The 24441-nt window shown below is 64.8% G+C and overlaps 1 protein-coding gene across 5 annotated transcripts; it reads right to left on the bottom strand.

Moving 5' to 3' along the window:
* Positions 1-251: 251 nt before the first annotated feature.
* Positions 252-22107, bottom strand: LOC118655532 (glutathione hydrolase 1 proenzyme-like). Of its 5 annotated transcripts, none has more exons than XM_036307432.1 (13): positions 21959-22107; positions 21467-21569; positions 9808-9963; positions 8730-8860; positions 8529-8615; positions 6784-6976; positions 6311-6468; positions 4966-5115; positions 4350-4486; positions 2335-2522; positions 1975-2102; positions 1566-1870; positions 252-513 (listed from the first exon to the last, which is right to left on the bottom strand). In XM_036307432.1, exons 3-13 carry the CDS (start codon positions 9957-9959, stop codon positions 367-369), a joined length of 1776 nt encoding a protein of 591 aa, XP_036163325.1. In that variant the 5' UTR covers positions 9960-9963; positions 21467-21569; positions 21959-22107; the 3' UTR covers positions 252-366. The 5 variants fall into 5 exon arrangements, with proteins under 5 accessions (XP_036163325.1, XP_036163327.1, XP_036163324.1 ...); XM_036307434.1 differs by lacking the exons at positions 21467-21569; positions 21959-22107 and adding an exon at positions 14592-14700 and having other exon boundaries at positions 1566-1679; positions 1758-1870; XM_036307431.1 differs by lacking the exon at positions 21467-21569 and having other exon boundaries at positions 21959-22090.
* Between the last annotated feature and the right edge of the window lie 2334 nt (positions 22108-24441).

The following is a 24441-nucleotide window of genomic DNA, read 5'->3' on the forward strand; positions in this document are numbered from 1 at the left end:
CGACACCGCCAGGCCAGGAGGTACCCAGGTGGCCAGCATCCCTGGGTTGCTCCTGCCCCAGTGAAAGCCAGGGCTATGGCTCCCCCTGGTGGCCAACCGTGGAAGTGCCGGGGCCCAATCCAGATAAGGGAGGGCCTGGCCCCTGGTGCTGGGGCTCAGGGTGCTAGGCAGGGGCCTGTCCTGCGCCCCCTCCCACCCGCGGGGCTCTCCACCCCCCCCCCAGACGCCCCATGTCACACAGGATGCTGCGGCCCAGGGAATCGGGAGCCCAGCAACACCTGGCGCCGAGGCCCCATTTATTGCACTGCTTTGCCCCTCGCGGGAGAAGCCCGTACCCCAAGTCCCAGCCTGGCCCGCCCCGCACCCTCAGTAGCCAGCCGGCTCCCCGCCTTTCCTGGAGTCCGAGGCGGCCGCCCAGCCGCCGTCCGTGCGGGCGATGGCCTGCACCACAGCGATGTAGGTGGACACCTCCTTGGTGTGGTGGTGCCGGCTCTTCAGGCCTGTGGTCACCGCCTGGGGGGGTGGGGGGGTGGAGAGGGAGGCCTCAGCGGGGCCCAGGCAGCCCTGGGCAGACTGGCTCAGTGGCTAGAGCATTGGTCTGTGGACCCAAGGGTCCCGGTTCGATTCTAGTCAAGGGCACGTACCTTGGTTGCAGGCTCCTCCCCAGCCTGGGCCCTCGTTGGGATGCGTGTGGGAGGCAACCAATCGATGTGTTTCTCTCTGTCTTTCCCTCTCTCTTCTACTCTCTCGAAAAATCGATGGAAAAATATCCTCTGGTGAACATTTAAAAAAATAATAAAAATAAAATGAAGGCATCTTAAAAAAAAAAAAGGTGGCCCTAGCTGCTTTTGCTCAGTGGATAGAGCGTCGGCCTGCGGACTGAAGGGTCCTGGGTTTGATTCCGGTCAAGGACACATGCCGGGGTTGCTGGCTCGATCCCCAGTGAGGGGCACGCACGAGGCAGCCGATCCATGATTCTCTCTCACCATGGATGTCTCTCTCTCTCTCCCTCTCCCCTCCTCTCTGAAATCAATAAAAGAAAAAAGCAGAGTAAAATATAAAACTTATTTTAAAAAGATGGCCCAGGTGGTGGGTGTGATGGCCCCTGCCCCCAGCAGAGGACACCAGCCACGGTCCCTCCACGGTGACCCAGGAGAGCCAGACCTCCTCCCAGGGTCCCCATGCCCCGCCCCCGGCCCCGGCTGTGCCCGCCCACCTGGTCCATGCCCCGCCCCCGGCTCCCGGCTGTGCCCGCCCACCTGGTCCATGCCCCGCCCCTGGCTCCCAGCTGTGCCCGCCCACCTGGTCCATGCCCCGCCCCCGGCTCCCGGCTGTGCCCGCCCACCTGGTCCATGCCCCGCCCCCGGCTGTGCCCGCCCACCTGGTCCCCATGCCCCGCCCCCGGCCCCGGCTGTGCCCGCCCACCTGGTCCATGCCCCGCCCCCGGCTCCCGGCTGTGCCCGCCCACCTGGTCCATGCCCCGCCCCCGCCCCGCCCCCGGCCCTGGCTGTGCCCGCCCACCTGGTCCCCATGCCCCGCCCCCGGCCCCGGCTGTGCCCGCCCACCTGGTCCATGTCCCGCTCCAGGGTGGTGGTGTTGGGCAGGAGCTGGTTGTGCAGCCGGGGCTCCTCTACCGCCTTCTTCACGTCGTAGCCGAACCAGAGGTTGTTAATAATGGCCTGGGGAGCGGGGACACAGGGGTCAGCACAGCACGGCCCCGGGGGCGGGGGCCGAGGGGACAGGTGGCAGGCACATACCAACGCGGTGGCTGTGGTGATCTGGGTGCCCCCAGAGGCACCCACCACCAGGCTGACCCGGCCGTCCCGGTCCACGATGATGGCTGGGCACATGGAGGAGAGCGGCTGCTTCCCTGAGGTGGGGAGGGGGGAGGGGGAGGGGGGGGACAGAGATGCAGGTCAGCTGCCTGCCCGGAGGGACGCTAGCCCCCAGCCCGCCCGGGCCCGCACCACGCACCTGGCTTGATGAAGTTGGCCGGTGAGGGGGGCACCCCGAACTGGTTAATGATGTTGGGGGAACTGAAGTCGTCCATCTCATCATTGTACAGGATCCCGCTGACCGGGGACAGCACCTTGGACCCGAAGCTGCAGACGGGCCGCGTCAGACGGCTGGGCACCGCCCCGCCCTCCCGGCCCCCCCACCCCCAAAGCTCCAACATGTACCCCATGTACCCCGTGAGGTCCGGGGCGAGTGCTCTACCAAGGTGGGGCCTCCGTTTCCCAGCACAAAAGGGGTTCATGGAGCCCCGCTCCTGGGACGCGAGGGCAGCCCCTGCCCGCCGCCCGCCCCGGCCCCAGGCCACCCGGCAGCCCCTACTAGAGGTTGATGGTGCTGGTGGCCGCCACGGCGCTGCCATCCTCGGCGACCACGGACAGGTGGGCGGTGCCCCCGTCGTCTGGGGTGTAGAACTCGGGCTCGTAGTAGGAGGCGGGGTGCGTGGTGTTGTCGGAGATGCGGCTGCGCAATTGGGCGGCAAAGAACTCGGAGCTCATGTTCCGGACCACCTGCCGAGACCCCAGAGCCAGCCTGAGGAACGGGGGTGGGCACGGGCACAGGCTGGTGCGGGCAGCTCTCGGGGATCCCCGGCCGAGGCTCTGACCACAAGCCTCCGGCACCCCAAAACTCACACGGCCCGGCCGACCCCTCTCTCCAGCCTTTGTCTCTGTTGCAGGCCAGCAACTCTGAATGTCTGTCTGTCTGTTCCCCAAGCCCCCACTCGAGCCATATTCATTCATTCATGGAGCTTGTACTGCAAGCCTGGCACTGGGGGGTCAGCAGGGAACAGCCAAGCGGCTCCCCACCCGCATGGCAGGGAAGACGAAGGCAGTGCTGGGAAGAACGAGCCAGGTAGAGGTGGTAGAGAACAATGGGGAGGGGGTGGAGTGGTCAGGGAGGGCTTCTCGGAGGAGGTGACATCTGAAAAGAACCCCGAATGAGGCCTGGATAGCCAATGCAAAGGCCCCCGGGCAGGCCTGTGAGTGATGGGCAGACGGTGAGTTGTGTTAGAAAGACAGGAGGTGGAAGAGGCCGCGAGGTCCAGTCCCGGGGCTCCCCGTAGGCCTCAGAAAGACTTTGGCGTTAAGGCTCAGCCACCCGGGACTGGGACAAAGCAGTGAGCCCTGGCTGTTTCCCCAGGGTCTCCGGGGGCCGGAGGCGGGGACACCAGCCGGGAGGGAGGAGGTGGCTGGCTCACCCAGGTGGGCGAGGAGGAGGAATTGGAAACGGCCCTCAAGTCTTCATCCCAGAGTGACCCTTACCCGGGGTGGGGGTGGCCGCTGCGGAAGGGGCAGGCTGGGGCCGCAGGGAGCTTGATTTTGGAAAGGTGCCCGCTCGACACCGAGCAGCGGTGAGCCTCAAGTTCACGGGCAAGATCGGGCTAAAGGGTACAGTGGAGACAGCTGCTGCCGGCGCGAGGCTGGACGGGCAGACAGAGAGGAAGGACAGACACGGAGAGGGGGGAGGAGGCCTCGCTGAAAACACGTCTCCAGAAGGTTCCAACCACACCCCGCAGGGTAACTGACGAGTCCGAAGGGAGAACCTACGGCCTGAATCTCCTCCCAGAGAGGCAGGCCCATCCCAGACGGGGGACCTTCCGCCAGAGGCTGCCCTGGGCTTTCGAAATCAGCGAGGCCCTGCCAAGGGGCTCAGGGGCCGAGCGTCCACCTGGCAACCAGGAGGTCAGGGTTCCATCCGGTCAGGGCAACGTACCCGGGTCGCGGGCTCGACCCCCATCCTCCCCATCCCCCAAGGGCTGCGACGCCCCTGCACCCCTCACCTCACTCCGACTACACCAGACCCTCCCAGCAGGGGGCACAGCCCGTGCAAAGCCTGGAAGGGGGAGGGGGAGGGGGAGGGGAGGGGGAGGGCCCCCCCCCCCCCCGGGGGCACTCATTCCTCTTGTCTGTTACACTCTGAGCTCCCGGGCCGGCCCAGACGCGGGTCTCTAGGCCAGTGATGGCGAACCTTTTGAGCTCGGCGTGTCAGCATTTTGAAAAACCCTAACTTAACTCTGGTGCTGTGTCACATATAGAAATTTTTTGATCTTTGCAACCACAGTAAAACAAAGTTTTATATTTTTGATATTTGTTTTATATATTTAAATGCCATTTAACAAAGAAAAATTAACCAAAAAAATGAGTTTGTGTGTCACCTCTGACACCCATGTCATAGGTTCGCCATCACTGCCCTAGTCCATCCTGCCAGGCGACAGGCCCGCCCCCTCCCCCGCAGGGTGGTGAGAGCGGATTCGCACAGCAGGCGGGAGGCCAGGGACACCCCTGCCGCCTCCAGGCAGACCCCGCCCGCCGTCGAGGGCCAGCCCCTGCCCTCACCTCAGTCACACTGACAAACTTGGGGTCCCCGAGCAGGGTCCTCTTGGCGTAAGCGAAGCGGAAGGCCTCCACGATGCGGTGGTAGGTCAGGCCCTTCTGCTCGGGGGTCTCCACGCTCGCCCGCGAGAAGTTGTACCCTGGAGGGCAGAGCCGGGCAGCGTTGGCGGCCTCAGGGGCCCTCGGGACATCGCCACTCAGCCGAGGCCGCTGGGTGCCTGGGTGCTCTCACCCCCCGAACCACCTGGGGAGCACTGAGTGGCCAGCAGCAGCCCGGCCGGCGGGGCTCAGGGGCTGAGCATTGACCTATGAACCAGGAGGTCACGGTTCGATTCCCGATCAAGTGCTCCTGCCCGGGTTGCAGGCTCCATCCCCAGTAGGGGGTGTGCAGGAGGCAGCCAATCCATGATTCTTTCTCATCATGGATGTTTTTCTCTCTCTCTTTCCCTCTCTGAAATCAATAAAAAATATATATTTTTTAAAATTACCAGGCCCTGGCTGCTTTGGTTCAATGGATAGAGCGTTGGCCTGTAGACTGAAGGGTCCCGGGTTCGATTCTGGTCGAGGGCACATGCCTTGGTTGCAGGCTCCTCCCCGCCCGGGCCCTGTCGGGGCTCACCCTTGAGGATGTTGAGGATGAGGGCCAGCACGGGCCCGCTGAGGGGGGCGCTGGGCACGTAGAGCCGGGAGTCCCCGAGGCTGATGCTCAGGGGGTGCTCGATCAGCTCCGCGCGGTAGTCATTCAGGTCCTTGGCGGTGACGATGCCCCCTGCGGCGAGACAGCAGCTCTAGGTGGGGAGGGGCACGGAGCGGGCTGCACTCTCGGGGCAGGGCTGCCCTCGGAGGAGGCTGGGGCCTCACTCTTGGAGGGGTCCCGCCCACCTGCAGGGCCCCCACCCCCACCTCCACTCTGCCCCCTCCCCCCCGTAGCCCCTTCTGCCCTATGGTGCCGTCTCCCCATGGCCAGGCCCAGGCCAGCCGTCCTCTCCTCGCCCTGGCCTCCAGGTTGGCTGTCTGTGCTCTGGGCAGCCTGTCTGTCCGTCTCCCCCTTGCTCAGCCCCCTCTTCCCATGACTAATTGGGGGGGGCGGGTGGAGGAAGGCGCTTCATTCTCCAGGGGAAGCTTGGCATTTACAGCGAATTTCTGTGTCAGTGGGAAAGGTCAACGTGCCAGTCACCCCCTCCTGACAGACAGACAGACAGACAGAATTCACATGGGGCCCCGGCCGGGCTGGCTCAGTGGATACAGCGTCGGCCTGCGGACTGAAGGGTCCCAGGTTCAAGTCCGGTCAAGGGCACATGCCTGGGTTGTGGGCTCGATCCCCAGTGGGGGGCGTGCAGGAGGCAGCCAATCAGTGATTCTCTCTCATCATGGATGTTTCTCTCTCTCTCTCCCGCTCCCTTTCCCTTCCTCTCTGAAGTCAATAAAAATATTTTTTTAAAAACTCACATAGGAAGAAGGCCGCAGCTCAGGGCGGGAGAGGTCACTTGGGGCTCCAGCAGAACTTGCCCCACAAGGTCCCAACCCCAGGGCCCTGCACGCATCCCAATGCCCCTGTGGCCCTCTTGGAGAAGTAAAATCGCCTCTCCAGGCCTTAGCCGGTTCCCTCCGCCAGGAATATCCTTCTTCTCTCTGCCTATAACGTGCAATCTCACCTGGAGCTCAGGCACCACCTCCTCCAGGAAGGCCTCCGGGGCCTGCACTTCAGTGCCTCCTGGGCCCTGGCTCACGCTTACACCTGCTTCCCACCCCCACGCTCAGGGAGCCATGGGTGGGGGAGCTTTCTCTCCTGAACTGTACCATCTCTCAGCTCTGACCTCACCGGGAGCTGTGGTTCCATGGCCTGTCACCCTCCCTGGCCAGATGGTCCCTGAGAGCCCAGTGCCCAGCCCAGGCCGGCCCCGAGGACCCCAGGCCCCTGGGCCCCAGCTCAGGGCTCCCTCCGCGAAGTCCCTCGCACTTACCAGCCGCCTGGATGTCGCGGACGATCTGGGCCGTGAGGCTCCCGTTGTAGAAAGCCTGGGCGCCCTCAGAGGCCAGCGTCTCGTAGGTGTCGGCCAGCCGCGGCATAGTCACTGTGTCCCCCTCCCGCAGCACCTTGCCGTCCCGGCAGAACACCTCGCTGGGCAGAGCGGGCTCCGTGAGGCCGGGGGTGGGAGTGGTGGCCGGACCACCCCCCAGCCCCCCAGCACGGGGGACGAGAGCCCAGGACAGCGGCTCCGGTCCACGCTCAGGCTCCTCCGCCCGTGGCCGGCCCAGGCCTCCTCACGTCCCCTGCTGCTCAGGGCACACAGGCCAGAGTCCCGGGCGCCCGGCTCAGAGTGAGCCGCCACGTGTGACGGGCAGGGGCGCATCTCCCGGGCCCCCCCCCCCCCCCCCCCCGCCCCCGCCGTTAGCACCGGCTCCCCGGGCGGATCGGCGGCGCCCGCAGACGTACCACAGGGCCGGCTGCCGCTCAATGGCAGCCCGGCTGCTATTCAGGGCGTTCGCCAAGCCCTTCCCCACGGGGAAGCCCTGCCGCGCCAGCCGGATGCTGGGCTCAAAGAGGCGGGCCCAGGGCAGCCGCCCGTGCCGCTGGTGCGCCAGCTCGTAGCCGCGGATCTCGCCCGGAACGGCCACCGACAGCCCCCCTGCCGGGCGAGAGGGAGGACAGCGTCGGCTCCAGACAAGGGACCTGGAGGCCTCGTCCGGGCACAGGCCCAGGTGGGACGGTGAGGCTTAGAGGGGAATGGGGTGTGGGGTCAGAGCTGGGCGTGTGGGGTCAGAGCTGGCGCGGCAGGCAAGGGTGCAGGTCACCCGGGACATCCCGCGGGGCACAGGGGGGCGGTGGGAGCGTGCGTGCGGGGCTGGGCTCTCCCAGGCCTGGAGGCCTCTCCCGCCGGTGCCACCACGCTTGCCAGGCCCACGGAGGCGCCGTGAGACTGTGGGGAACCGGACACACACCGTCTCTCCGCCTGCACCTCCAAGGACACGCGCCTCTCGTCCCAGGAGACCCAAGCTGCCACCCGCACCTGCCAAGCCCCCCAGTGCCGACCCAGGCCACCCCACACCTGGGCCCTCCCAAAGCCGGGGCCTCGCTCCTCTGGTCCCCACGGGACCTGAGCCCAAACCCCTGCCCCGGTCCCTCTCCATCTGACCACGAAGAGCTCTGTCTCCCAGCTCTGACCTGAGAGGAGCCCATGATTCTACTGGAAGCCGACCCCTGGGCCCTGAGTCTCCCAGGCCCGATCTGAGGATGGACCCGCCCACTAGAAAAAGGCATCTCAAGCCCGGCCGGTGTGGCTCAGTGGTTGAGCGTCGACCTATGAAGCAGGAGGTCACGGATAGATTCCCGGTCAGGGCACAGGCCTGGTTGGGGGCTCGATCCCCAGTGGGGGGCGTGCAGGAGGCAGCCGAGCCATGATTCTCTCTCATCACTGATGTTTCTATCTCTCTCTCCCTCTCCCTTCCTCTCGGAAATCAATAAAAGTATTTTTTTAATAAAAAAAGAGAATAGAGGGTTTAGGCAGCCTGCTTCGTCACCAAGGAACCGTGTGACCTCGGCCGGTTCGCGTGGCCTCTCTGGGACTCAGCGCCCCTGAGCCAGCGCGCGGGGCGGGTCCGGGCCCAGCGGGAGGAGGCTGCGCAGAGCCCGCAGGACCGTGTGGCAGCTGTGGTGACCGGCACTGTGTGCTCGGCAGGCGGCCCCGAGGCCCGAGCAGAAGTCACAGCGACCCTGTAGCTCTCGGTGATGACGGTTTTCAAACTGATTTTAGAGCGAGAGGACGGGTGGGAGAGGAAGGAGAGAGAGAGGTTTGCGGCTCATCGGTTCATCTCGTATGTGCCCCGGGCGGGGATCACACGCACAACCTCGGCGCACGGGGGCGGCGCTCCAACCGCTGCGCTACCCGGCCAGGCCTCCGTGATGAGGGCCTCGCGCATCCCTGACGGAGGGTGAGAGGGGCTGGGAAGGGGGGGAGGGGTGGGCATGGGCGGCATTACAGCCGCCCCAGGGGGTGGCACACCTGCCCGGCCCGCGCCTGCGCCCGCCCTCCCCCTCCCGCGCCCGCCCTCCCCCTCCCCCTCCCGCGCCCGCCCTCCCCTCCCCCTCCCGCGCCCGCCCTCCCCTCCCCTCCCGCGCCCGCCCTCCCCCTCCCCCTCCCGCGCCCGCCCTCCCCCTCCCCCTCCCGCGCCCGCCCTCACCTTCCTGCGCCTGCTCTGAGCTGTTGAACATGCCGGCCGAGGCCAGCGCGGGGGCCACCTCGCGGGCGTTGATGCCCTCGGCCTTCCCTGCAAGGAGACGTCAGGGGGCAGACGGGACGCCGGCGACACCCCCCCCCCCCCGCCCTCGGGAGCCCGGAGCCCCCCGGCCGCTCCGCCCGCCCCCGCCCGCCGGGCACTCACGGGTGGTGCTGTCGTAGATGGTGAGGAACAGGCCGCCGCCGATGCCCATGCTGTGGGCGTTCATGAGCCCCACGCACAGCAGGGCCGCGATGGCGGCGTCCACCGCTGAGCCGCCGTCCCGCAGCGCGTCCCTGCCGGGCGCGGGAGGCGTGAGAACGGGGCCCGACCCCACGCGCCCGCCGCCCCTCCACCCCGCGGAGCCAGTGCACCGGAGTTTTTAGGGGTTTTTTCAATGTAACTCTAAAACCAGTGGGTTTATAGTTCCTCTTTTTCAAACAAATGTACATAACTTTTTAAAAAATATATTTTTATTGATTTCAGAGAGGAAGGGAGATATAAATATATATACAGAGAGAGAGAGAGAGAGAGAGAGAGAGAGAGAGAGACATCAATGATGAGAGAGAATCACCGACCCGCTGCCTCCTGCACACCCCCACTGGGGATGGAGCCCCAACCCGGGCCTGGGCCCTGACCGGGGATCGAACCCTGACCTCCTGGTTCATAGATCGACGCTCAGCCCCTGAGCCCCGCCGGCCTGGCAATGTACATAACTTTTTAAAAAGTATGTTTTTATTGATTTCAGAGAGAGAAGCATGTAGGAGAGAGAAACGTGGACCGGCTGCCTCCTGCGCGCCCCCTGCTGGGGACCCAGCCTGCGGCCCCAGCGTGTGCCCTGTCCCGGCATCAAATCAGCCACCGCCTGGTGCTGGGATGAAGTTCAACTCGCTGAGCCACACCGGCCGGGCCACGTAACTTTTATAATTAAAAAGAATTGTTCCTTTTCATTAGCAATAGTTTTTTCTGTTTACGTCTTTAAGTGGGAACTGATCTTTGGGTAAAACGTGCGATTGGAGTAGAAAATAGTATCAAACAGCAGAGTTTATCCAAAGACACAGGCGCCCTGAGCACGGAGACGAGGCCCCGCAGCACCGGGGACCCGCGTCCCGCTCCTGGGCCCCGCGGCCCCTCCGTCCCCGCCCAGCGGCCGCGGAGCAGGTCCGAAGAAGGGTGCCCCTTGCCCAGGTCCCCTTCCGGCGGCCGTCCTCCAGGGCCCGCGGCCCCACGCCTGCCCACTCACCTCCCGATCTCCGAGCACTGCTTGGCGTCCGCGGCCACGGCGGCCCTGGGGTACACGTGGCTGGGCGGCTTGGGGGCGGAGGACAGCCAGAGGCTGAGGCCAATGACCAGCGCGATGGCCACCAGGGCCAGCACCACATAGCGCTTCTTCATGGACCTGTGGGCACGTGGAGGGGTCAGGGGGCAGGGCCGGGGGCCGTGCCAGCCTGATCCTCTCCTCCCCCCGCGGCACAGCCCAGTGTGAAGCCTGAGACATATCCCTGAGTCTCCCGCCTGCCTGCTGCCCAGAACATGTGCCGGCAACCATGTGCCCTGACCGGGAATCGACCCGTGACCTCCCGGTTCATAGGTCGACGCTCAACCACTGAGCCCCGCCGGCCTGGTGAACCCACTTAATCTCCACCACACCCCAAGCGGGGTGCCTGTCCTCCCCACGGGGCTGATTGGCAGTGACCTGCCCAGGGCCCGGAGCGGGCGGGGCACGTCCGGGCTCAGGTGGAGCAGGCATGCTCCAGGGCCCACCCCCTCCCCCTCAGCTCGGCTTCAGCAGCTGGTCACATGACATGCTCACCACTGAACCCAGCAAGGGGAGTCTGGGGGCTCCCAGGAGGGCCCCTGCTTGATAGAGATGGGGTTCTTACTGGGATGGGGCCCTGTGGCTTAGCGGGGAGGGTTTGGGGGTCAGAGAGGGGAGGAGCTTCTGGCAGAAAGAATGACCTGACCCAGCCCTGGCTGGTGTGGTTCAGTGGATAGAGCGTCAGCCTGCAGACTGAAGGGTCCCGGGTTCCATTCCTGGCAAGGGCACCTGCCCGGGTTGCAGGCTCATTCCCTGGTGGGGGGCGTGCAGGAGGCAGCCAATCCATGACTCTCTCTCATCATTGTGTTTCTGTCTCTCCCTCTCCCTTCCTCTCTGAAATCAATAAAAATAAAAAAAAATTAAAATAAAAGGAATCAGGCACCAGGGCTTCTGGCTGAATTCAACGCAGCCCCTCCCACCAGCACCTCCTGTCCCGTCCTCCAGAAGCTGTCAGCGGGCTCTCTCCCACGTGCCAACCAGCCCTGCCCTTGCCGATGCCCTCAGGGACAGCCTGCCTTCTGCCCTCTCCTCCACCAGGCCTGACAGCCTCCGGGCACGCCCTGTGCCCTGGCAGGGAGGCTGGGCCGGGTTAGGGCCCCTGACGGCAGGGGAGGGGCTGTGCTGGGAGGTCTGCCGGCCTCAGGGGCTGGGCTGGCAGCACCAGCGCTGGTTCAGGACACAGAACTTTCCCATCCCACGCGGTAGGGATGGGCAGGCCTGGGCAGGGCGGGGGCCCATCCACTGGGGTGGGCCGTGCTGGGCACCTTGGGGACATGGCCTCCTGTCTCCTGGGCGTGGGGCTCTCAGCTCAGGCTCCCCTCAGGGCCCTCCTCTCTCCTTGGGGAGAGCGCGCCATGAGTTCCTAACGCCCGCACGCCAGCCTCCCCTGTCCATCATCCGTCTGTCCATCCCCCATCCCAGGGCCCAGGTGGGCTCCCTGAGGGGCAGGGGCACGCAGGGAGGCTCAGACTGCAGGGAGTGCGGGAGGGTGGGCGGCTCGGACGCATCCCCCCCTTCCTCCCCCCTAGGGCAGCGGGAGGTCTGGCTCACCCCCCCCGCCCCCCCGCCGGCCCCCTCCAGGCAGACAGACACATCCAGCTTCCCAAGGGCACCCTGCTGGGGGCCTGGCTTCCGCTTCCCACGTTTTTCTCAAAGATTCACTAACAACGTCCAAGCCCAGAGGCCAGGCTCCCACTCAAACCGGCATTAGGAGGGGAAACCAAGGCTGGAGAGTGGATGGGGCCAGTGCCTGGCCTCAACCCCCCGCCTGCCCGGCTGGTGTGGCTCAGTGGCTGAGCATCCACCTGTGAACCAGGAGGTCACGGTTCGAATCCGGTCAGGGCACAGGCCCGGGCTGTGGGCTCCCTCCCCAGTGGGGGGCGTGCAGGAGGCAGCCGGTCCATGACTCTCTCTCATCATGGATGTTTCTACCTCTCTGTCCCTCTCCCTTCCTCTCTGACATCAATAAAGTTTACAAAATAAGATAAAATAACCAGTCCAGCTCCTAAGGACCCTGGGGGGCTTACCTGAGGCCCGGGGGCACCCGGAGATCAGGAAAGCCCGGGTTCCTCCGGGGACAGCCCTGGGCTGGGGCGGCCGGGCGGGAGGAGGCAGGCGGTCTGCCTGGGAAAGTCTAGGCTGTGGCAGAGCCGCCTTCCGGCTCCCGGGGAGGCAGCTGTGCGGGGAGGTCTGAGGGGCCACGGCCACGGCCACGCCTGCTCCCCCCGCAGCGCTGCTCAGGGGGCCTCGGAACTGAGCCTGAGATCCGGGCGGCACCTCCCAGGAGGAGCTGAGGCAGGAGCTGCTCTGGCCGGGCCCTGGGGACCTTGGACAGGACTCCCCCTCCCCCCAGGCCCTTATCTGATAAAGACGAGGATAAGGTTCAGCCACTTCCTAGGTCGTGGCTCCCACCTGCTCCCTGGCCAGGTGTCTAGACCGCCTGAGAGCTGCCAGCCGCCAGCCTTCTAAGCCTCTAAAGCGAATCCACACCCGCCCTGCAGGGCTGCGCCACCCGACAGACAGGAGACACAGAGGCCGAGCAGACAGGGCCGCCAAAGCGATCCGTGTCCGGGTACCCGCGGCCCTGGAGTGGCCCAGAGACGCTACAACTGCCGATCGGCCTGGGCATCACCCCAACTGCGGACCAGAGTGACTGGGAAGATGAACAGGGAAGGAACATCGGGACCGGCCCTGCCTGAGGGGCTGCCTTGCAGAGCTGTGGGCCGGAGGGGAGGGGTCGGCAGGGGAGAGCCACAGGGCTCCGCCCCTACCTGAGCCTGCTCAGTTCTCCCCCTGCCGGGGGAGCAGGAGATGAGCCCCATAAAAGAGGGTGTCTGAGTGGGCAGAGGAAGCCCAGCCCCCACGGGAAACCCCGGGCACAGCGAGCGGCCAGGTCCCAGGAGTGGGACCGGAGGGCAGGTGGCTCAGCAAAGGCCGTGGTAACAGAGGCGTGACACGCAGGAGGAGTCTGTCCCGTTCTGTCCGGCTCGGCCTCCCTCCCCCTGCACACAGGCTGGGGGGCTGGGGGACCCTGGCTTCCCAGGCAAGGCTGCAGGGGCTGAGCTGGGGGTCTCCTCCAGACCCCACGCCCTCTGGCCTAGGCACAGAAAGGGGGGAGCTCCCCATCTCCAAAAACGTACAAGCCTCACCCACACAAATGCTCTTTTTCTTAGGTGGTGGGGTGTTTTCTGTTTTGTTTTTTATATAACTTTTTATTGATTTCAGAGAGGAAGGGAGAGAGAGAGAAACATCAATGATGAGAGAGAATCATTGACCGCCTGCCTCCTGCACGCCCCCCACTGGGGATGGAGCCTGCAGCCCGGGCCTGTGCCCTTGACTGGAAATCAAACCCAGGACCCTTCGATCCACAGGCTGACGCTCTATCCATTGAGCCCAACTGGCCAAGGTGGGTGTTTTTTTGTTTTTTTTTTTAATTGATTTCAGAGAGAGGAAGGGAGAGGGAGGGAGGGAGGGGTAGAAGCATCAATGATGAGAAAGAATCATCCATCAGCTGCCCCCTGCATGCCCCCTGCTGGGTGGGGATGGACCCTGCCACCTGGGCCTGTGCCCTGACCAGGAATGGAACCGTGACCTCCTGGTTCATGGGTCGATGCTCAACCACTGAGCCACGTCAGCCAGGCCACCCAAGGATTCTGACTCTGCCATTAGCACCACCGCCTCCCAACACCTCTACTCACCCCCGAGCGAGCGGAACTGAGGCTGAGCCAAGCGAGTTCGGGGCGCGGCGGAGAGGAGGGTAAGGAAGAGGGCAGAGCAGCCAGCTCCGAGCTCTTCTGTTAATCCTCCAACTCAGCCCAGGGCTGTGTCATCGCAACCCCAGAGCCACAGGTTGAAAACAGGGCCCAGCCCCAAACCCATGCTCAGGCAGGAAACCCAGGCTTAGGGAGAAGCAGCTTGGCAACCAGGCGGCCCCCCGAAACCACTGTGCCCACAGCGAGGAGTCACCCACCTCGCAGCCTCCTCCGCCCCAGCCACACGGCCGCCTGGGAAGCTGGCCTTCCCCGATGCCCACCCCGGCAGCCCAAGGCTGAGAATCAGACCTGTCCTCTAACCACTATCTGCCGGAAACCTGTTGAAATCTGCCAGAGACACCCCAAAAGCGAGGGGCACCCCTAGAGTTGTGCAATGACCCTTGCACAACCGACCCTGCCCCACGCCCCCCACAGCCCAGCCAGGGCCGCAGCGGGGGGAGCGCGCCCCGAGAGCACGGCCCCAGCTCGCTCCAGACCTGACCCCCCCCTGCTGCGGCCTGGTCCCCTCTGCCCCCAGACCCTCCCAGGCTCAGGTTCTCCACGGGGCACCCTCCCCCTCAATTCCGAGAAGCCCGCTTCCTCCAAAGCCTTTTCAGAGAAGCCAGGCGGCCGCACCCGCCCTCCTCCGCCCACACCTGTGGCAGAGGGAGCGCAGCCAACCCTGCGGGAGCCCAGGGCTCTGCCCACCTGCGGGACCCCCTGCTGGCCCGTCCGCAGGAGCCCTGCCCTGTCACCCCGACGGGCAGCTCACTCCCTTCACCCGGGAGCATGACGTCGGGCAGAGCTGGGGCTGGACCCCGGGCCCCCAGACGTTCCGGGAGGCCCCAAGCCCAAGAGTCTCCCCCACCATGACGTCCAGCAGCTCCCCAGGGGAGATGTGCTTTGGGGTGACAGCCCCGGGGTCGGGATGCCAGAGCCCCCTCCATCCCAGCTCACCTGGCGCCAGGGCAGGGCCTCCTGCTGCCCAGCACAGGACTGAGTCCCGGAGCCCAGCTGGGCAGCTCCACCCTCCCTCCCGTGCTGGCCGGTGGGGGAGGCTTTAAAGGCACAGGAGCCGCCCCAGGTGGGAGGAGGGCTGTGGCCTCGCGGACGCAGTGGGGTTCCACGCCCTGACCCAGACCCCAGGCTCCTGGGCCTCAGGAGGGCTGTGTGTCCAGCAGAGGCAGATCAGACCCAGGGTCCCCTGAAAGGAGGTGAGCTTCCCCCCAACTTACGATATCCAGAGAGGGGGTCACACAGCATGGGGTGGAGCCAGACGCCTGCACGAGGTGGGGGGGGGGGTATAAGCAGCTTCGACCCCACCAGGTCCGAGGGGCCTAAGTTCTCTCTACAACCCCGGGGTCGGGCCGCACCTCTACGCAGGCCCTCTCCCTGACCCCCTGACCCTGGAGGCGGTCCCTCCAAGGACCCAGGTCACTTGACCTGAAGGGAGTCACATGACTCAGGGGACTCTTTCCTCATCCCCCAACTTTCTGGAGTTGTGAGCAGACAGACCAATGGAGGACACAAGGCAGTGGAGGTGAGAGATGGGCCATCACCCACCCCCGCCCCTGCCCATCCATGGCATGGGGTGGGTCCCCCCATCGAATGCCATGGGGCGGTGCCCCCCAGCGCTGGCCGGCCCAAGCCTTCCTGTGCCTCTGAGGGCCACACCTGGCCTGCTGTCTTCCAGAACTACCCCCACGAGCACAGCCCTGGCTTAAATTCATTCATTCATTCATTCATTCATTCGCCCATTGGATCCTGGCCCATCTAGATTCCTCTCTCCAGGAGCCCCAGTCAGTCTGTGGGTGGAATAGTACGGTTAGCCACAAAGGAGGAAGACCCCAGGGCCCCAAGGGAGGGGCAGACATCCTGGGGGTCAGGGGGGCATCCAGGCAGAGCTGGGATGGCACTGGGGAGACCAGGCCTGGGGGAGAGAACCCCTTGGACCTGGGGGCCTGGCGCTGGAGGCATCTCCGGGAGCAGAGAGGGTGACGGGAGCCGCGCCCTCCCCAGGCGTCAAGGCTGGCAGGGATGGGCCGAGCGCAGGCCTTGAGGGACAGGCGCTGGACTTTGAGAGCCCGGGAGGCGGTGGAGGTGTCACGGGGCCAGGTAACCCATTAACCCCGTGCAGCCTTACGACCCCGGTGGGTGCCCATTAGCTCCTCAGCCAGCCGTGCAGGGGGCAGGGCCGTGGGACCGGGGTGCTGGCTGGCGGCTGGCCGAGCTGGGCTCTCCGCAGTCTTGTTCCTGGAAGAGCTTTCCTGGGCCAAGCTGCCTCCAGTCAGGGGCAGCTGTCAGGGCAGCGGGAAGGCGGGGGTTAGTGTGCTGTGGAGAGCGGCTCCCAGGAGGCTGAGTGATGTGGGCTGCGGAAGGTGCAGCAAGTAAACAAAAGCAAGTAAACAAAGCTTGACCAGGTGCATGTGATTGAGTAGATTCGAAACCCCCAAGAACGTTGTAAACATCTTGACCTGCCCTTCCTCTGCCTCGTGGGATCCGGCTATAAAATAAAGACTCGGTTTGCAGGCCGTGGCGCTGTCTCTCCATCCGAGAGCAGCATCCCACCCGGCCCCAGCTTTATTCTCTTGTCTGTCTTTTCTCCATCCTTCACTGCCCCCCCCCCCCCTCAGGTTCACCCATGGCTGTGCCAGCTCAGTACAGGGTGGGCACCCCACCATCCTGGTGCCTTTCATATTTTTTAAAAAAATATATACTTTTATTGATTTCAGATAGGAAGGGAGAGAGAGAGAGAAACATCCATGATGAGAGAGAATCATGGATCGGCTGCCTCGTGTGTGCCCCCCACTGGGGATCGAGCCAGCAACCCGGGCCTGTGCCCTGACCGGGAATCATACAGTGACCTCCTGGTTGGCAGGCTGATACTCAGCCCCTGAGCCCCGCCGGCCGGCCGGGCCCTTTAATCTCCTAATCGCCCTCCTGTCCTGGCTCCAGCGACTCAGAGAGCCCCAGGGGCCGTGGCCAGGGAGGCGGCTCCGGCTCTGCTCCAGTGGGCAAGGCTGGCTGGGCACCGCCCGTCTCCCTCCGAGAAGTGGGCCCCCCGTGGCCTCCTGGCCCGTCCTGTCCTGACAGGCTGGAACCTGCCTCACCTCTCTGCCCAGGTGCTCCCCGCACAGGGAAGCGGCACCCCGTGAGGGCAAGGCAGTGGCCCATGACCGGAGCAGGGCCCTGAAACCCGCTCCCCCCCAGTGACCTCTCCTTGCAGCCTGTCCCGCCCGCCCTGCTCCCAGATCCCAGGAGCAGCCGTGGCCGAGCTCCAGGACGTGCCAGGTGAGCCTGGTGCCCCGGGTGGACCCCAGCTGGTCGAGCCACGACATCCCGGGTGCAGCCAACAGCCTCACGGGGAGTGAGCCAGGCCGGCAGGGCTGGTCAGGATGCAGAGTGCCTGCTCCAGCCTCCAGAGCCTGCAGGGCCGGGAACCCGGGCCTCGTCCAGGGCGCTCTGTGTCTCCTGGTATCTGCCCCAAGGACACATCTGGGAAACGGACAGAACAAGTGACCGTAAATCCCAACATCTCAACCCTAGGATCCCAGAATCTCCCACGTTTTGTCTCTGACCTCCCGTCTCCAGTCCCCCATCTCCCACAGCTGCCCAGTGGGGGACTCATTGTCTCTAAAGACAATGAGACTGGCTGGCTGGCTGGTGGCTCAGTGACTGAGCGTTGACCTATCAACTAGGAGGTCACGGTTCGATTCCTGCTCAGGGCACATGCCCAGGTGGCAGCTCAATCCCCAGTAGGGGGTGCGCAGGAGGCAGCCGATCCATGATTCTCTCATCATTGATGTTTCTCTCCCTCTTCCTCTCCCTTCCTCTCTGAAATCAATAAAAACATATTACAAAGAAAGAAAAAAAGATCTTCCCGGGTCATGCCTCAGTTTGCCTTCCTAGAAAGCTCTCTGCAGCGACTGTGAGTCCACCTGTTCCCGGTGGGCCCGCCCGCCACTGTCCGAGGCCACAGAACAGAGCCACGCAGACCACACGGAAAGGGTGGGAGGGAGACACGGCTTGGTGGGGGGCTGCAGTGGCCAGTGGTGGTGGGGAGACAAGCTCTGGCCAACGGCAGGTACGGGCAGGTCCCCGTGCCCCCAGCGCCTGGCCAACACCCCTGGCGCCACTCCCGGCTTCATCCTTTCAGCACCGCCTTTGATGTGCGGCTGGAGGCTGGAGCGCGGCCAAGTGCGTGGGCCTCCGAGATGTCAGCCTGTTAACACCTGGGAACGTCCAGCCGCAGGACTGGTCTGGCACCCGACGGACCGAGTCCACCTCCCAAGCTCAGAGGCGGATGGCAGCGTGACCAAGGGCCGGGCATGGCTTCTAAGGGACCAAGGCCCAGATTGGACCCCAGCCACTGACGGCCTGGTCTCCTCTTCCTGCCTCAGTTTTCTTTGCCTTTTTAAAAAATATATGTATTTTTATTGATTTCAGAGAGGAAGGGAGAGGGAGAGAGAGACATCGATGATGAGGATCGTGGATCGGCTGCCTCCTGCATGCCCCCCCACACCCCCCTGACTGGAGATCGAGCCCGCAACCCGGGCATGCGCTCTTGACCAGAATCAAACCTGGGACTCATCAGTCCGCAGGCCGGCGCTCTAGCCACTGAGCCACACCAGCCAGGGCCTGCCTCAGTGTTCAGTCTGAAGAGCCGGGCTCGTGACCACGGGTGTGGGGTGGGTCCGTGGTAGCCAGTCAGACGGGCGTGAGCAGAACACGGACACTGAGTCAGGTACAGAAGGTCAGTGTGGAAAGCCCAGGTGCCTAGCAACAGGCAGCATTGGGAAAGCAAGAACCTTGCCCCCAGGGTCGCCTCTCCTCCCCCAGCACCTGGCGGGTCACGCGGCTCAGACCCCCTGACCTTTCCTCCCCGGGCATCAGACCCCCATGGAGGAGGAACCAGGGGCCGAAGAGGGGCCGCCTGTGACCCCCATGCGGGCCCTTGCACGACTGCTCCCTTAAGCATTAACCCTGGTGATGACGTCTAGGCCCCAGCTATGTCTCAGCTCCGGGCCCAGAAGAGCAGCTAGACTAGACGGGAGATGCCACCGGGGACACCCGACCACCTGCATTGACTAATGACCCCCCTTCCCCTCTGCCCCCTCCCCCTCCCCCAGGCCTCCCCCTCCCCTGGGCCTGTTTTCCTTGCCTCTCTCTCCTGAGCTCCAGGGGCCCTTCCTTCGTCCCTGTAATGTGTCCTGAGCCCATTTCTCCTGCGACCCACTTCTACCTCTGTGACTTTCCAAACAAACTTTATCGTTTTTTAAAAATCCTCACCCGAGGGTATTTTTTCCATTGATTTTTTAGAGAGAGAGTAGAAGGGGGAGGGACAGACCGAGAGAAACACCGACGTGAGAGAGACATCGATTGGTTGCCTCCTGCCTGCCCCTGACCAGGGCTGGGAGGCCTGCAACCCAGGTACGTGCCCTTGACCAGAATCGAACCTGGGACCCTTCAGTCCACAGGAGGGCGCTCTATCCACTGAGCCACACCGACCAGGGCTAAACATCACCTTATAGTTTGAATCTTGTCTCTGAATTCTTTTTCTTTTTAAAAAAATGTTTTTATTGATTTTTTAGAGAGAGAGACAGAGAGATAGAAACTTCGATAAGAGAGAGACGTCGATCGGCTGCCTCCTGCACGGCCCCCACTGGGGATCGAGCCTGCAACTCGAGCATGTGCCCTGACCAGGAATTGAACCTGGGACCTCTTGGTCATGGGCCGACGCTCAGCACTGAGCCCCGCAGGCCGGGCTGAATCCAACCTGAGCCAGAACTCCAGCCCCGAGGTTGCTGAATCAACGTCTTGTCTGACTCCCCCGGGCTCACACCTGCCCAGTGAGTCCCGCTACCTATGGCTCCGAAGGCCAGGCCTGCAGCCACCTCTGTCCCTTCCCGGTGAGCAGCTCGGAGCCTGGAAGGCATCAGTGCAGCCTGGTCCTCCCTGCCCCCGGCACCGGCACAGGTAGCAGTTACCGCCTCACCATGTAATTATCTGCCGCGGGTGGGAATAGGGGGCCGAAGGCTGGGTCTCGTCCCCACCCCAGACCTCACCCCTGCTCAGGAGACCACAGAGCCCCTCATTGTTCTTGTTATCAGGTTCACTGTTCGCTGTTGACCTTCCTAGACCCACCCCTGGCCGGCGAGCTTGGCTGGTTAGAGCATCGCAGTGACACGGTCAGGTTGTGGCGCGATCCCGGTGGGCACACACAAGAACAGCCAATGAATCACAAACAAGCGGAACAGATCGGTGGCTTTGTTCTCTCTCCCTTCCATCCTCTCTCTCAAAAACCCATAAGAAACATATTTTTAAAAAGAAACGTGTCTATTCGTTTTTTTCTTTTTTTTTTTAAATTTCAGAGGAAGGGAGAAGGAAAGAGAGAGAAACAGCAATGGTGAAAGAGAATCATGGATCGGCTGCCTCCTGCACCCCCCTCACTGGGGACCGAGCCCGCACCCTGGGCCTGTGCCCTGACTGGGAATCGAACCCAGGACCCTTCTGTCTGCAGGCCGACGCTCTAGCCACTGAGCCAGACCAGGCAGGGCGCTCGGGCCTGCTTCCTCGCAGTGGCTGCCAGGAGACTCAGGGTCCTCTGGGCTGGGGCCACCCCCCAGTGGGCAGAGAAGAAGCCCAAAGGCAGGACAGGTCTTATTCGTTCCAGCCACAGCCCTGCCCCCACCTGCTGAGTCACCTGGACCTTGGCTCCCTGTCACTCCAGCTGGGCCACCACATGGGTAGCCAGGGGCTTGGGAAGCCAGAGGTGTGGCTGTCGCTGTTCACTCCTGACTGCCTCCAGAGGGGCCTGGGGTCCGGCTGTCCCCCCTTCTCCCCCGGACTCTCTGGCTCCCCAACCTCTGCCTCACTGGCTGTCCAATGCGTGGGGCTGCCCAGAGAGAGACCTGTTACAAGCCCCCGAACCTCCATATCGGCCCTGGGGGCTGAGGGCACATTCACAGCCCCCACCCCATGGGATCTCCACAAACACCGCTCTGCTGCCCGGGAAAACCCAGGCCAGTCCGCCAGGAGGAGCGGAAGAGGGAAACAGGCAGCCGGGAAACAGCCCGGAGTTTACAGCCCCTCGTAAGCCCTGCCTTCCCTCGCCAAGGCCACGGGAGTCAGCGCTGCCCTGCTCCTCCCAGCAGGGGATCAACAGCTGTAAATCCCCGACTCGAGATAGCAGAAACCCACGCCCCAGGACGCAGGCAGTTACGGGAATAAATCTTATCTCCACACATCAGCATGAAACCAGGGCTGTTCTATGGAGATCCTCCCCTAAGACCTCTCCCACACGCCCGCCTCTAAAACCCCTCAAATCTGCCCTGGCCGGTGTTGCTCAGTGGGTAGAGCTTCGGCCTGAGGACTGAAGGGTCTCGGGTTCGATTCTGGTCAAGGGCACATGCCCGGGTAGTGGGCTCGATCCCCAGTAGGGTGTGTGCAGGAGGCAGCCGATCCATGATTCTCCCTCATCATTGATGTTTCTCTCCCTCTCCCTCCTTCTCTGAAATCAATAAAAATATATTTTAAAAAACAACAAACAAAAAAACCCCAAACCCAAGGTCCCAGTGCACCTGCTCCCCCTCCCAGAAGCACGTCCCTGTGTTGCCCGTCCCCCTCTCCTCCCCGACAGGTGAGTGGCTCCTAAAGTCTAAGGGTCCGAGGGGAGCCCTGGGCAGTGGGGCTCTTCCCAGGCTCACCGCCCCCCCCCGACGCTGTCTCCCGGGGCCCCCTTTTCTCTGACTCCCCGTGAGCCAGGCCGCCCCCCTCAGCTCCCTTTGCTCCTCTGTCCTTGGCCTTCCTGTTCCTGGTGCCGGCTCACTCACCGTCCTCTAGATCCCCTGGGTCCGTGTTGTGAAATCTTCCCCACACGGACTCAGGATCCCCACATGCCGGTCGCCTGGGCAGATGGGCTCGGGGCCAGGTCCCCTTTCGGGAAATGGGGCGGCAGCCCTTCGGTTACACACACACACACACACACACACACACACACACACACACACAGACCAGGGAGGGGGAACGGCTCCTCCCCAGGTTACCGCTCTGGCCCTGGAGGCTCCTGCCACATCAGGTTGGGCCAGAAAGAGTGCCCCAGAGCCAGCCCCACGTAACCGCCCCCACGGGAGGCTGAGGGAAACCCAGCTAGGATCTGCGCCCAGACGCCCCCCCCCGCCCCCCCCCCCCACCGCGGTCTTCTCATTTTCGAGGTGACCATGTCCAGGCCTGGCTCAGCCTCTGGAAGGATACTGTCAGGACCTGGGAGCCATCCCGGGTCTGGCTCCAGCCCCGAGTGGGTGGGGGAGGGAGCGGCATCTTACCAGGCTGCCAGCTCTGGACGGGGGTCTGACAGGTCCCTGGAGTTCTGGCCCCTGTCACCACCACGTCAGGGCAGAGGCAGCACAGGCCCAGAGGGAAGGCAGGACGGGCAGGTTTGCCAGAGAGGAAACCTGTGGTGCCAAGGTGGCCCCAGGGAAATGTTGGCACGAGTAGTGGGAGGGGAGGCCTCCGGGTCCAACCGGCCGCTGCCAGGAGAGAGGAGAGCCAAGGGTAGGAAGGCCCGGGAACAGGTCCAGCGGGGGTGCCCGCGCAGGCAGCGAGAGGGGTCGGGTCCAGTGGGTGTCAGGGCATGAGGGCACTGCGTTGTGTCCGGGGCTCGGCCTGGGAAGACACACAGCCCACCGCCCTGTGCCCAGACACACCCCGGGCAGCTGGTGCCTAAACCCTGGGGAAGGAGCCTCGCTCTGCCCACATCTTGCCAGGTGCCTTTGGGGTCCCCCCACCTCCCCCGAGCCTGCCAGCACCTACGCCCGGGCACACCGACCTCGCAGGTGGGACAGGCCCTGCTTGCTACCCAAGCATGTGATGAGGCCAGACTCCTGCTGAGGGAGCCCTCCAGGAGGGGGACACACCAGGAGCCGGGCAGGACCCTCGCTCAAACCTGGTGCCCAGAGGAACCAAGGCTCCCCCTCCTCACACTTCCCTGCTTGAGGGAGGAAACGCAAAGCCAGGGGCAGGGCCAGGTGCCCAGAGCCCGCGCCAGCCTGCCCCGAGCCTGGCTTAACCGTTAACCAGCATGCCTCACCCCGTGTCCCTCCCAGCTGGAGATCAGGAACCTGGGTCGGAGGGGACCCGCTGCACCCTCTGCCCAGGCCTGTGCGCAGCCAAGCAGGGAGGGCGGTCAATATTTGTCCTGCGGGAGTGTCCCGAACTACAATTGCTCGGGGCCGGGCTGACTCCTGGAAGCGGGACTGGCACCGCCCGAGGCTGGCAGACAGCTCCGCGGAGCCCCGCTCACAGGCAGCCCGTGGCCAGCAGGGCTCAGAGGCGCCAAGCGCCACCGCGTCCTGGCCGGGCTCGGCGACACCGCGGCCGCGAGAACAGAGCTCCAGGGCGGGCCTGCTCGGGCGGGGGCTCTCCCCCAGCGAGACCCGCGCGCAGGACCGCCCCCCGCCCCTGCCCGCGCCCCGGCTCCGGCCCCGCAGCGATGCGCAGCCCGGGCCCCGCGCTCCCCACCAGGCGCGTCTAGGGCTGGGGGCGGGGGCCTGAGCGGCCGGGGGCGGGGGCCTGAGCGGCCGGGGGCGGGGCCTGAGCGGCCGGGGGCGGGGGCCTGAGCGGCCGGGGGCGGGGCCTGAGCGGTAGTGGGCGGGGCCTGGTATCGGGGCGGGGCCCGAGCGGCCGGGGCGGGGCTCCGCCGGCCCGGCCTCCTGCCTGTCCCATGCCCGCCGCCCTGCACCGGTGGGGGCGCGTCCGGGCCGGCGGTGCGGACCCGAGGCGAGCACGGAGGCCAGGGCGGCGGGGTGCGGGCCCGCGCCCTCGGAGCGCAGCGCCGGGTGCGCTGGTTCCCGAGATCCCTTCCACGCTCCACGAGCGGCGGCCCGAGCGCGCCCGGCAGCTGCTGCGCCTCCTGCGCCAGGCGAGACAGGGAGCGGCCGCCCGAGCTGGAGTCCAGGGAGCGGCCGGGGCAGCGGGCCTGGGAGGGGCCCCGAGGCTGCCCCAGCGGGTTCCGAGGGGAGGGTACCGCTGGCTGCACGGGTGGGAGTCTAGTCTGGGCGACAGGGAAGGCGGGAGGCGGGCAGCAGGCTAGGGTGAGGGCCGCCCAGGCCAGAACTGATGGTGGAGGAGAGGGCAGGGGTGCCCATGCCTCTGAGGTTAGAGGTCAGTTGTGTGTTGAGGGTGCTCCAGGCCAGGAGCTAAGAGCCCAGATCCAGGCCTTGGCCGGGAAGGGGCGGGGGTGCTGGAGGAGTGGCACCCGTGGGTGTCTTGTATTGAGGGCAATGGAAGCCCTCAGCGCCCCACCCCCCCTCCAGGGAGAGGGGGGACTGGGCTCTGGGAAGCTAGAGCCCGGCCGGTCAGCGATGCCTCCTTGCCATGTCACCCTGGCAGCCCAGGCAGCACCCATCCTCCGAAGGGCAGCTCCCGCCCACTGCGTACACCCCCCACTGGCACCTGTACGTCACACCACATCTGGACAGGCCAGGGCTCCCCCCCCCCCCCCCCCACACACACCGGGAACCTGAGTCCCAGACCCAAGCCCGGGGTTGCCCTAGTCCTGGTTCCGGTCCCAGCATCATCACTAGGCATCGCCCTGCCTCTCTGCCCACAACCCCTACCCCTGCCCCCTGCCGTGAGCCGAAATCAGCCCCGCGTGCCTTTGGCCTGCACGTGGGTGATGGAGGTGGGAGCCGGGCGGGCGTGGAGGACAGTGGTGAGCCAGGGCAGCCTGGGCACCAGCCAAGGCCACAGCCACGCCTCCAGCCTCCCAGCCCCCCCTCTCCTGCTGCACTCCTCTCAGGGTGGAAGG

The sequence above is a fragment of the Myotis myotis genome, unplaced genomic scaffold, assembly GCF_014108235.1.
Source record: "Myotis myotis isolate mMyoMyo1 unplaced genomic scaffold, mMyoMyo1.p scaffold_m19_p_47, whole genome shotgun sequence".
Classification (NCBI taxonomy): domain Eukaryota; kingdom Metazoa; phylum Chordata; class Mammalia; order Chiroptera; family Vespertilionidae; genus Myotis; species Myotis myotis.

Excerpts from the sequence above, each read along its gene's own strand:
- LOC118655532 (XM_036307432.1), bottom strand. The coding sequence starts at position 9,959 with ATGAAGAAGCGCTATGTGGTGCTGGCCCTGGTGGCCATCGCGCTGGTC. Across the intron at positions 8,616-8,729 it reads CATCTACGACAGCACCACCC|GGAAGGCCGAGGGCATCAAC; the intron begins GTGAGTGCCCGG and ends GTCTCCTTGCAG. Across the intron at positions 4,487-4,965 it reads CATCCTCAACATCCTCAAGG|GGTACAACTTCTCGCGGGCG; the intron begins GTGAGCCCCGAC and ends TCTGCCCTCCAG.